At 42.3% G+C, this 13,001-nt stretch overlaps 1 protein-coding gene across 1 annotated transcript; it reads right to left on the bottom strand.

Annotated features, from left to right (window-relative positions):
* Positions 1-4,825: 4,825 nt before the first annotated feature.
* Positions 4,826-11,081, bottom strand: LOC146662794 (uncharacterized). The gene is made up of 14 exons (XM_085417642.1): positions 10,959-11,081; positions 10,154-10,359; positions 9,827-9,970; positions 9,116-9,254; positions 8,607-9,036; positions 8,122-8,263; positions 7,854-7,997; positions 7,709-7,771; positions 7,413-7,471; positions 6,837-7,027; positions 6,350-6,750; positions 5,977-6,076; positions 5,598-5,793; positions 4,826-5,505 (listed from the first exon to the last, which is right to left on the bottom strand). Exons 1-14 carry the CDS (start codon positions 11,079-11,081, stop codon positions 5,363-5,365), a joined length of 2,481 nt encoding a protein of 826 aa, XP_085273768.1. The 3' UTR covers positions 4,826-5,362.
* Positions 11,082-13,001: the final 1,920 nt, after the last annotated feature.

Here is a 13,001-nt window from a genome sequence, read left to right as displayed (position 1 = left end):
AAGAGGACAGCCGCATGTAGCTATGATGGTGTTTGCTAGTTCACCTTACATGCATTAATGTAATAACGTGGTTAGCCTACTCAACGTAAATTACACACGAACAACATTAAGCTACTCACGCAGAGAAGAACGGCTGCTGCTGCATCATCATCCTCATCATTTCTGCTACACTGGCAGGGCTAGGGGCCAGGACTCTATTCTTCGTGTTTTTGGGGGATGTTGCAAACTCCGGGTCTGATAACAGGCACCACACCCGCAGTAGATGTGCTCGGTGTGAGGTCTCGCAGCAAGCTATCAAATACGGCGCATTTCTTGGCTTTAAAAAAATGCTATACGTCGCCAGGTGTTTCATCGGATTCGAGGTGTTACCTCCTTTGCACAGTATCGCCTTAAAGCACTTGTTGCTGCTGAGTTTGCGTCTTTTGCTGTGAAGTACAGCCAGACTTTGACCGCTTCGTCTTGGGCATTTTTACTCTGTAGCTCTGCTCTAAAAGAACGTACATACCTGGGCCCGCCTACTACGCTCGCAAAGGTAAAATGATTGGCTGGAATCCAAAGTGCATGACATCTCAGGGAAAAAAAAGCACCGAAATAAAGCATCAAAATGTGCGCTGCTTTTCAGTCTGGTTACTACCGTTTATGTCAGAACCCATCCCTACATAAAAGATGAATTATTGCAGGTTGAAAGGATTGTGAATGGAATATTGACTGTAGCCAAGCAAGCCTCTGCAGGTTGGAACCTTTTGGAGAAAATGTGACTATTTGAATGTAGCCTACAATGCCTTGAAAAAGTATTCATACCCCTTGGACTTTTACACATTTTGTCACTTTAAAACCACAAACTTAAATGTTTTTTATTAAGATTTTGTGTTACAGACAAACACAAAATAGCACATAACTGTGAAGTAGTATGAAAATGATGCATCGTTTTTTAAAATGTTAAGCAAATAAAAATCTGAAAAGTGTGGCATGCATTTGTATTCAGCCCCCTGTACTCTGATACCCCTAAATAAAATCCAGTACAATCAATTGCCTTCAGAAGTCACCTAATTAGATAATAGAGTTCACCTGTGTGTAATTTAGTCACATTAGAAATACACGTGCTCTGTGTTTCTTGTTAGAGAACATTACTCAACAAACAGCATCAGGTCAAAGTTGTACATAAGTTTAAGAATTAGGTAAAAAAAATATTCCAAGCTTTGAACATCTCAAGGAGTACTGCTCAATTTGGTGATGGCCAAATAAAGCTTTCTGAAGCATTGAAGCTTGTGTTGAAAAAGGTTTCATTACTCGAAGCTTTTCAACACAGTCTTCTCTAGTGACATCTGGTGGCCAAAAATATGAAGAGCAGCTTGAATCTACAAAATAAAATGTACTGCTTCATTATGATTGCCCACTCTGCAGAGTGGAATTCTCAGTACGGTGGGCCACCATTGTGTTGCTTTGAACATGTATTTTTTGGGGGGGTGAAAAAACTGTCATGTCTATTTATTTAATAAATAAATGTGATCAATAAACTTTCCTTATTTAAACATGTGCCATGATGTGGTCTTTCTTTGCTTGTGACTTCTTGATGTTGGTAAATACAATAGATGAAAAATTCATATAATAATGTACAACACATTATGGAGGATGCTTCTGCTGTGAGGTCCTGCCTCCACGTACTTTTGGAATTAATCACTGGACAGCTGGACAGGTATGTTTATAAGTAATATTATATCAGGCCAATTTTCCTAGACATATTTTTGACCTGGGGGTAGAATTGATTGTGAACTGGAAAGGGTGAATGCTTATAACCTTGTAAAGTAAAAACTCGATGTATTTCAGGTCATCCTGTTTTTATTTTAGAAGAGAATTTGTTCCACTGTTGTTATGGTGCCTGGGTCGTCGACCCAGTGTTTTGTGTTTTTGGTTCTTTGATTTTGATTATTTCATTATATTCTAGCTGTGCCTTATGGGTTATAGGTTTATTCTTAGCTTAGGTTTTCTGTGTGGGATTTGTTAGTTTTAGTGTTCTGGTTTTCTGTCTATGATCCATAGTTGCTGTCTCCCCGTGTCAAGTCTCTGTGTTATGTTTCCTGTTTTACTTTAAAAGTCTGTGTCTCATGTTAATGTGTGTGATTTTGCTTCCTTTGTCTCGTGAGCCCTGATTTGTCCCAACTGTGTTTCCCTCCTGTTTCCCATTCCCTGATAGCTCCCTCTGTGTATTTAAGCCCTGTGTTTCTCTGTGTCAGTGTTGCGATCTACCCTCATATATGCTGTGTGGTCTGTCTGCCCGTTTAAGTTATTTGGATTCGTAGTTTTGTTCTGTTTGAGTTCATGTTTGTCTCCGGAGTCTGCACTTTGGGTCCTCCATTTCACCACTCCTGCCTGCACGCAGCCTTCACATGACAGAAGATCGCAACCAGAACATGGACCCCGCAGACTTTTTCACTTCGGAGTTGGATGCTGAGATGGAAGGGCTGGTTAAATTGCTGGACCGCATATCCCAGTCCAACAGCCTACGGGCTATGTCTGTGGGACTGAGCACAGTGGAAGCAATGGTGAAAACCAGCCCCTGGCTTCAGCAGTTTGCTTCGGAGGGGGCAGGTCAGGGCACGTGAGCTTGCCCCCTCTCTCACCACGCCAACGCAGCAGCGGTCTGAGCTCGCCGTAAAGCAGCTTCCACAGCGGTCACCACAGCGGGACAGAGTTTCCGCGCCGCTGCCACGGTTTTCGTCTCCCTCGTTCGCCTTTCCGTTCGCCTGCCTTTTTCCTGGCGGCTATGCGTCGGAGGATGAGGAGGTCGACTCCATTTCTCCACTGGTTCCCTCTTCCAGAAGGAAACGTCGCCCTCGCCGATCCTCTCCTCAGCCCTTTTCCGGGATTACAGAGAAATTCGGTGAGTCACGAGAGTGCTTTTCCTGTTTCTGCTACTGTTACTGTTCTGGCTCTTGACGAAGGCGGTCGCACTTTTCTCCTCTCCTCCTCCTCCTCTCCCTTAGCTTCCCTGCTTAGCCTCTTGTGTCCTTGTCGAGTCTCGTGGGGGTTTTTTGTAGTACTTTTCCCTGGAACACTCTCTCGCAGTCTGTTCTCTAAAACCTAAAAGAGGAATTATGGATTTGATCAACTGGTCCCTGAATGCTATTGACACCCTTTTCTTAATGAGAAGTCTGGGCTCAGGTGAGCCTGAGTGTCCTGGAAGTACTTTCCCTGCCGGATACACGATGGACGGGTGGTATAACTGGAGGATCGTGTGCCTGGCGGGACTGTCGATCGAGGACGCTGAAGATATCTACCTATTCGGAACCATGATAACAGGGTTCTTGCTGATCTGAGCTGGCTTGGCCCTGACTTATCGAAGAATTAAGAAAGCGGAATCGGCTGTTCAAACCCCCACAAGGGGTCTGGTGTCTGCTCCCTCCTCTGTAAGACAGAAAAGGAAAACACTTCCCTGCCTAGCCTTGATAATCTAATGTTATTATCCATTGTTCTTCTAGTGATTCAAAGTTGATTTAGAATATCATGTTCGGGACTCTCTGACCCAGAGACTTATTCTAACCATTATCCTTGTATGTAAGCATGTTTGCAATCCCACTCTGCACTCTAACTCATTCCTACAATATATCCGTCGGACAGTCACGCTGAACGAGGCTTCTGACCTTCAAAAGACTGAGTGCCAACTCTTATGAGCACATTTGCAATGTGTGTATGAAAATGATTATAACCACTTATTTTAGTGAGAGAAATCAAGAATTTTCAATCCTAACAAGTGAAAGTTATTTAATTAGATTATGAAAAGCAGATTTTTGACATTTTAAGTTTTTCACTTTTTAAAATAAAATAAACACACACAAAACAAAAGCAATCAACAAGAACACAAAGCTGGCAAACACACCGGATTGACCAAAATCAACTCAAAATACTCCCACACAAAGGAACCTCCTCTCTTCCTCGCTGGCTCCCTGTTTCTCAATAGAATGATCCATGGTTAGCTATCTCTCACCATCAAAACACTCGACAAATCCTCCGAATGATTCACTTCCTTATGAACCACTGAATCAGGTGCCAAAGCATTATCGTTCCAAATGAAGCTTTGGACGCCACTGATCACGTGACTCTGGCCAAACGAATGAAGCCTCGACACAGTGTTTCTGAATCAGTGTGCTGGTTTTTATGAGACTCGCGCCGGAGCGTCAGCTTCAAGCAGGCCATCACTAGTTCAATCCATCATCCAAAAATGGAAAAAGTATGCCACATGCAATTTGGCAGGAGCCATGTAGGGGACACAGCAATCAGGTGGAAGATGTTCTGGTAAGACAAGACCAGAGTTGAGCTTTTGAGCCTAAATGCCAAGCGCTACATGAGGCGGGAAAGTAACACTGCTCATCACCCTGAACACACAATTCCCACTGTGAAACATGGTGTGGAAATATAAAGAATATTAATGTGTTAAAATGGCCCATTAAAAGTCCAGAAATCCCACTGAGCATCTGTGGCAAGACTCGAAAATTGCTATTCACAGACGCTCTGCATCCAATCTGGCTGAGCTTGAGCTATTTTGCAACGAAAAATAGGCAAAAACTTTGGTCTCTACATTTGCAACGCTGGTAGAGACATACCCCAAAAGACTCGCAGTGAAAATATTGACGCAGGGGGATCTGAGTGCAATTGCACGCCACACTTTTCAAATTTTTATTTGCTTAAAATTTTGAAAACCATGTATCGTTTTGGTACCACTTCACAATTTTGTGCTCTTTGTGTTGGTTTGTCACAGAAAACCTCAATAAAAAACATCAAAGTTTGTGGATGTAAGGTGACAAAATGTGTCAAAGTTCAAGGGGTATGAATACTTTTTCAAGGCACTGTATATGCGCCATATGATGTGATGAAGAGTAACACTTTGACTGAGGAAGCACTAACACGTATGTTTTTATTGATTAATAACAAAGATGTATAGTAACCAGTCCAATGATAGCCATAGATATTCAAAGCAAAAATGATGAGGAAAGAGGAGCACACATCAACAGTAACACTTTCTGTGAATCACACTCTAACATATAAAAAGAAAAGCTGCTGTAAAGCTGCACGACTGAACAACAATCCAAAGATTCATCTTTCAAAGTCTGTTTTATGTCTGTTTTCTCTTAAAGCTGGCAAACACAAATACAGCTGTAACAGCTGGGACTGTGCCCTACATTATAAAGCTAATTGAGGTGACTGTTGTTGTGAGTTCACGCTACACAAATGAAGCTGAATTATAAAGAATTAAATTCATGATTGATTTAAACATGAGCAGATACACAAACACCGAAACTCTGACAGCAAAATGAGGTTCATTGAAAAGTAATGCAGGAACTGGTATTCTGATTACACTGCTGTCTTAATTTTCACTCGAGGCCAAACGCTGGTATTTGACCTTTGACATTTTGGCCCTGTACAGGAGCACTCCACAGATCATGGCAACAGCAGCAAGAAGACATCCAGCGATGAAGACCAGGTTCAGGTTCAGGTTCAGGTTGTTCCCTGAAGACCACAATAGAACCTCAGCATTGTTCACACTTTAGTGAAAGTCAAACAAAGAAGCTAATGTTAAGAAGCACTTTGTGTTTCCATACCTGCACTCATGCTGGTGTCTGCTGACCTCTTCAAGCGCAGAGGACCCTGGGAAACGAAGTGCGCTGCAGTCTGGATGGCAGAGTCCCTCTTTCGGCGGTGGGAGTGGTGGTGATGGTTTGAGTTGATGCATCCCTGTGAGCACCTGCTGTTGGGATTCCCTGCTTCACACATCATTACTGAACAGCTGATGTATACCTGAGTGAAACAGGACACACTGTCAGTATATCAGAAGACGTACAGTTGCCCCCTCTAGTGGAACAAGAGCAGAGCTGCAGTCAAACCTTTGCTTCTCCATCCCAGCCAAGGAGAAAACACAAATTGGGCATATTTATTAGTGCTTTTAGAAATTGTAGCTTCTAGATATCTACAGTTCTTTACCTGATCGTGCAAACCGATGAACTTGAAGGCCTCGATGCAGAATCTAAACTGTCTCTTGTTGTCGGTCTCATGGATCATCACAGTTGGGTCCACGGGGCACCTAATCAGAGCCGAGCACAAAGACGACACAGCTGCTGTAACTCCATGTCTTACAATCAAAGCTGCTACAGAAGCAGAGACATCACAGGGTTTCTACAGCATTTCAGAATCAAAGAAAAGAGAAAACTTTGGTAAAACTCTGGGTTTCCTTCTTTTCTTTTATATATTGATCCAATGGTGGGTTTTCGTATCAAACTTGGCCAAATGATCAAATGTTGAGGTAACTGATGTGCCCTAAATAATATACACTTCACTTCCATCAGCACATGCGTACCCGTCTTCAATGATGGAGTAGGTTGGCTGGGAATTGGGGTTGTCGTACGGTGAGGCTCTGCAGGACTCCACAAACATCTCGGTGTCGTTGACTATGGAGGACGCATCTATCTCCATGTAAATCTTCTGCCCTACGTCGTACTCCAGAGGGTACGAACTGGGATCAATGATGCTTCTGAACTGGTTGTTGGGGTAAAACTCAAACTGGTAGGTGAACGTGCCGAAGCCTTTATCAAACACTTCCACAATCGTCCTGTGTGCTGTGAAGCCCAGTGACACGTTCCCCTTTTTGGGGTACTGACAGTAGAACTCTACTTCCAGGTTATGTTTCCTGGTGATCAGAGCTCCGCTGTCATCCACTGTGGTGATTTCATTCTTGAAAATGAGATGTTCCTCGTCCTCCTGCAGAGTCAAACATCACTCTGTCAGTCCTCGTTCTGATATCTAAACCAACAACAACAGAATAGATACAAAGGAGCTCTGGTTACCTCGATCTGAGTGCCACAAGCATTGAGAGGGATGACGCCGATGATGTGAGTGCTGTTGGAGTATCTCTCCAGGCTGCAGAGGGTGTTGCTGGGCTCACTGAGACGCAGGTGATCCTCACGGAGTCCACGGAGGGACGATTTCTCCACCTCTACTCTCATTTCAGACTCAGTGCAGATCACGTTGGTTTTAACTGAAACAAGTTAAAAACATATAAAATATGTTATGATGTAAGAAAACATACAGACTTAGAATTTACCTTATGATACCCATTCAAAGGACTCTTCATTAAGCTAAACCTAATGCAATCCAACACAACAGATTTAAAGATTTACAATTTCAGTTTATTTTAATGTTGCCAGAAATATGTCAAAATTCTCCAACTTCAATTGTCAAAAAGTTAGAATATTAACTATAAAAAGAATGAGTTAAGTCTAAAAAAAAAATATTGACAATAGAAAATTGAGAATATGTCCAAAAAGTTGACATATTTTCTATTTTTATTTTTAGTTATTTATTTTGTTATTTATTTATTTATTTTTTTTAAATTTTGATATCAAAGACAACTTTAGACTCACTTTCCTCTGTTCCAACTTTCAAGATGACACACCTCATCTCGGACTGATAGATGCCGGACCTGAAGAGACAGAACGATGATAAGTTGACTTAATGTGTGACTTAAATAATTTTCCTTTTTATTATTTCTTCAAATACTCTTGAAATTGTAAAGCTTAAGGTCAAATGAGGAGAGCTTCATTTTATAATTTGTTCATAGTGGCATTATTTATTCCAAAAGCACATTTATTTAAACTTCTCACACCTAGACAGAAAATCCATTTTTTTAAAGCACTAAAAACAACAAAAAGTCACTTACTGTGAAGTCGGGGTGCCGTGGTTATGAGAGTGGGTATTGCCTGGAAAACTGGTCACTGCTGACCTGAAAAACCCACAAAGAGTCCAATCATGACTTTGCTCTCCCAAACTATTTCTGTGTTTAAAGGAATGAAACCGAGGCTAACCCTGTCGCCGATTCAACAGCAAAGCACACTGGGAAATAATCTCCCAGATCGCTGGAGAACGGCGTCCACCGAAGCACAAACTCATTATGTGTGGTTCTGTGCTTGGTCATATTCATTGGCCCGCTCATGATGATATCTTGTATTCTGTAAGAAAACCACAGAAGGAAACAAGGATTAGCTCATTAATGCTGAGCTGAGCTTTCCTGCTGAAGTGATAATAATGCTTCGCTGCCATCAGGCCTCCTTAATCAAGCTTTGTCTCACTCACGCTGCATATGAAGCCTGTGCTTTGATTTTGATCTCCACCTCTTTGTTGACCTCTGCATGAATGCGCTGTCCGTGTGCAGGTGTTGGGTGCACAAACTGGGGCAAGTATAGTCCCTCCTGGCATGAAGGAGCAGGTGGATCCACTGGAGTACAGTTAGAGTAGTAACAAATAAGCATCCATTACCAAACAGGAAGAAGCAGCTGTCTGCATAGCAAAAGTTTAAGGCTTTAAACAAACACGTGAAGTGGAGTTTGGTTCTTGGGCTGCTGAAGAATTCAGTGCAAACAGGTAAAATGAATATTAAGTTTTTAAGATAAACTGTGGGTCACATGAGTAAATAGGTCTGCTGCAATCAGCTGTTTCTACCACAGTTACCACTGTCTTCATGTGCAGAGTCATGAAAGCAGCAACATGCTGAGAACAGAGCAGAGCGGAGTGTGCTGCATCATCACATCATCAAACACTGAGACAACAATGGGCCTTACCAACGAAAGAGAACTGCAACGGTAGTTTACTGAGGGGAGGAGAGGTCGCCTGCAGCGGTCTGCCCGTAGTCCACCACCATGGTGTGGTAGTGGGGGCTGTTGTAGTTGTAGTAGGAGCGGCTGTAGTTGTAGTGGGCACAGCTGTAGTTGTAGTGGGGGCAGCTGTAGTTGTAGTGGGTGCAGCTGTAGTTGTAGTAGGAGCGGCTGTAGTTGTAGTAGGAGCGGCTGTTGTAGTTGTAGTGGGTGCGGCTGTAGTTGTTGTGGGTGCAGCTGTAGTTGTAGTAGGAGCGGACAGAGGAGACCTGAGGGACTGGGATCCATCGGAGTATCTCAGACTGATGTGTCCTTGTGGGAAATCCTCCACCACCAACTCAAATGCATTCACTAACGGGTCAGCATTAGTGTACTGGTAATGTAACGTGCAGGAGTCCTGACAGTGGGACATTTTGGAGTTAAAAGGGAAAAACCACAAGTGAGTTATTGTACAGTGCATTAGAACATCAGCTAACCTGGTGTAAGTGGAAGCCTGAATGTTGGGTGCAGCCGTAGCACTCTGCACTTCCTGGATTTCCATATCTGCATCTGACTTTGTCTCCATCAGGATCAAAGGACATCAGCTTGTATGTCCGTGGGCAGTTTTCAGGAACTCTTCAATAAACACATTAACAAAGTCTCTGTCAGTGTCTCACACAGTAACATGAGTCAAGCACTGGCATGATTATCTTGTATTATCTTGTAAAACTGATCAAGAAGGTAGAAAGAAAAATATGTAGACAATAGAATGAAAACTAAAATTAATTTGTCTGCTAGTTGATAAAAAACAAGAACTTCTTGTTTTCCTTTTTCAGAGAAGCAGGTTTTACCACATGATGACATTTTCAAATTCTGCTGTTTAGAGGCTCATAGTTTAATTGGAGATAAATTATCTGAATTTCAGGAGCTGGACCTCGCCTCCAAACACACCCCTTCCAGTTCTAATGCATGTTTGTTTTTGTGCCCCACCCTACCTCTCCTTTTTTAATTCTTTCAATTCTTTCCATTCTTCACTTCTGCTTAGTACATGGGGATCTGCCAGGCCTGGTAGCCGCCACCAGTCCCCTTCGAGGCCTTCCCCAAACCGCAGCTCAGCTCATGTTTTCGCCTTTATCTACTAAAAATGCTGTCAAATCTGAAATGAGCACGTGGGCCCAGTGAGAGAAATCAAACTTCAGGAAGCTTACCTGAGGAAAGGTAGGATGGCAACTTCTGGTGCTCTGTTTGGTTTTCCAGTGTCGGATCTTTCTCCCAAATCCACAAGAGTGTTCAAGTACCATGAATGGCTCCAGTAATAGGTCCGTGTGGGGATCCAGCAGCAGCTCGCTGCCCTGGTTTGTTTGGAAATAACAAAGTCATCCACCCACCAAGCTCTTGTTTTATCATAATATCAGACAGATTTAATGACTGTGGTGACTTTAGATGAATAATAATTAATAAAAATTAATAACCAATAATTACACACAATGAAGCACATCAACAGTATCTTCATACTTAAAATGAAAAATGCTCACCGCATTTCAAAAGGTCTGTTGCTCGGGACGACCCGCGTGGTGACGGTTTCAGTTTCACACCATTGTCTGTTAAAGAGTGGAGCACTGGTGCTGCTGTCCAGTCTGCCTCTCTGACTTGTGGAGGTGTAGCCACAGTATCCACTGGAACAATACCAGTAGAGGGAGTAGTAACATCCATCATAGGTGTCCCTGTCCCGAATTTCCACCTTTAAAACATACAAGCAACTCAGTCAGATTTTAGTTTGTCACTCCATGTTATCTGCAAGAAGAAGGTTCTGTATCTGTGTTTGATCATGTGATCACAATTTTAACACAACAAGTGTTGGTCATGGAAGCCACGTCTGCAGCCATTGATTAGTCAAAGCACTCTGGATTTAGAGGTGAAGAAAGTGAAACACACAATACTATTACAACTACTACAACTACCAATACTACTACTAATAAATAATACATTTTTTGAGGAGCATCTTTCAGTAACAACTATGTGACAACGGACTTTTATTAGTTTTATTCAGTTTTTTTAAAAAGTTAACTATTTGTTTAAACTTTTATAAAAGACAACATGTGTGCACTCGTGCGTTTAAAAATAATAATGTGTTTCAAGATATATGGATAAGTTAAGAAGCGACACCTTTTACATTTTTAACTTCATTTTCTGTTTCTTCTATCAGAATAATCAGACCTGTGCACAGAAGGAAATAAAAGTCAGAATAATCAGTGTGAAAAGAGGAGATTCCTGTTCTGTCACAGCTTCACTTATTATCTGTCATTATTATTAAGTACAGTTAAACGTTGTGTATCTCACATTAAATGAGCCATCAGGGTTTCTTCCTTTGTAGGTGTAGGTCGTGGTTCCCCCAAAAAAATGAGAAGCAGACACCAGTGAGACCAGGAGCAGCTGAAGCAGGAGCATCAGAGTGGACGCCATGATCCTCCAAACCCACCTCTGTCTCCAGAGATGCTGCTCACATCCACCTGCAGCATCTTTATATACGAAGCAGGGCACAGTCCTGCCAAGTCTAGTGGCATGCACGCTATGTGAGAGAACAATAGGAGCTGCAAAACTGGTCTGAGCAGGAAAACACACCTTTTTAAAAACATATATATACTGTAAATGAGTAAATGAAACCTAACTTATCTGATTCCTGGCACACAGACCGTGTTATTGTTATCCTGTAAACACAGGGTTACGCCTGAAAACCAGTTTAATCCATGTGATAGTTTCACATCACACCAGGTTTCAGTACAGCACAAATACATCTGTTCTAACACTACAGAATTTCCTATGTAGAGAATTTCCACAGTGATCACAGTACATGAATCTGGGCAGAGTCCTTCTGCATAGTTTGAATGTTCTCCTTTCGTTTGACGATGTAAAGTTAAATACATATGTGTTCTCAGCAATGTTCCCTCTAAGCTGCTGGCAGGTCTCTGCGCACAGAAAAAAAATCTAACCTGAATTGAAATTAACATTAAAACTTTAACAATTCTGTTTTGCAGTGTTAGTCAGTGAGTGACTGGCTGCTCCTGTATGGGATTAGAACGATGCCACCTTATCCCATAGTCCAGCCAATAATGTGATTCACATTCATATATACGCAGCTAATCAACGTCGTTGACAGGCTATGACGCGTCCTTATTAGTGATGTGTCGGTCGCAAACGAAACGGCTCTTAGACCCGTATGGCGTTATTTTTGTGCCACTATTCTGAGCGCACGTAAAAAAAGTTTGCAGGTACAAGTGTTGTATTTTGAGGAGAAATTTATTTTGAGCGAAGAAAAGCTAAATTTGAGTGAAAAAAATTCATTTCTGCGTGCAAAAAATGTATTTCAGTGTTTGCTATTATCCACACACACAACAGCAGCCCCTCTCGCTCAGTTTTTCATTTGCTCTCGCAATGTGTTGCTCGCGCTCTCAACATTTCTGCCCGTGCGCGCTCAACTCTTTCTCTACACTGTTATATTTGTGCCACAAAACCAGCCAATCACAGACCTGGATGCAAAATTATCTGATTGGCTGTTCTGGTCTCCAATCAGCTCGAAATGATGAAACGAGGCAGTGGCGGAGGAACACAGATTGGCGGAGTTTGAAATATAACTCTGTCTGTGTCACAAAATAAACTTTAAAGATATTTTCATGCGAGAATGGTGCTGCGTAAACTTCAAGTATCTGCTCGATTCATCAAGACATCACATATTTGCATAAGTGCTCTGACGTTTTCGGAGATGCCTGTTACCCACCAGCTGACCGCATAGCTGGACCTGCCGATGGGCATACCGGACATTTGCCCGGTGGGCCGATGATGATTTTTCATTTTTATGTTTGTTTGTCTTTGTAACGGTATAAACAATGAAAGGTGGTGGATTAGCCAGTTGGTCACGATCAACTCGGGGCTGGACCAATTACAACACATCCGTATTGAGGGGAAAAGGAACGCGATTCGTCCCAGACTTCAGCTACAATGAAAAAGACACAAAGCTGGAGTTATTCTGTCTTTGCTGCACAGCTGCCTCTTCTCTCATTCTCTCCCCTCCCTCTCCTGTTGCTACTTCAATCATGAAACTGATCAATGATCAGCTGATCGTCTCTCTTGTTTCTTGTTCTTATCACGTAATAATGCAGAGTTCATCATATAGAAATAAAAACCTGAAGTTGTGCATTATTCGAACACCTCGCCTGCCTGCAGCACTAAAGGACTCCGTGAGAGACGTCTGTCTCGCCCTAGCAGCACCTGTCCCTGTCCTCCTCTTCAGTTCGCCTCAACATACGCGCCTCATATTCTGTGATGTGATTTACTCTGAGGTTTTTGACAAGGTTAGTGATGTTGCCACAACCATACATGCCAACC

This window comes from Rhamphochromis longiceps, linkage group LG9, assembly GCF_057381845.1.
Source record: "Rhamphochromis longiceps isolate RC_006_pf linkage group LG9, R_longiceps_female_GT1.1, whole genome shotgun sequence".
In the NCBI taxonomy this organism is placed as follows: domain Eukaryota; kingdom Metazoa; phylum Chordata; class Actinopteri; order Cichliformes; family Cichlidae; genus Rhamphochromis; species Rhamphochromis longiceps.
Note: the sequence above shows the minus strand (reverse complement) of the source record. Positions and strands in the feature narration are given on the sequence as shown.

Coding starts and splice junctions, on each gene's coding strand:
- LOC146662794 (XM_085417642.1), bottom strand. CDS start 11,081: ATGGCGTCCACTCTGATGCTCCTGCTTCAGCTGCTCCTGGTCTCACTG. Junction 9,255..9,826: donor GCCATCCTACCTTTCCTCAG/GTAAGCTTCCTG, acceptor TGTTTATTGAAG/AGTTCCTGAAAACTGCCCAC. Junction 8,264..8,606: donor GTTGCAGTTCTCTTTCGTTG/GTAAGGCCCATT, acceptor ACTGTACTCCAG/TGGATCCACCTGCTCCTTCA.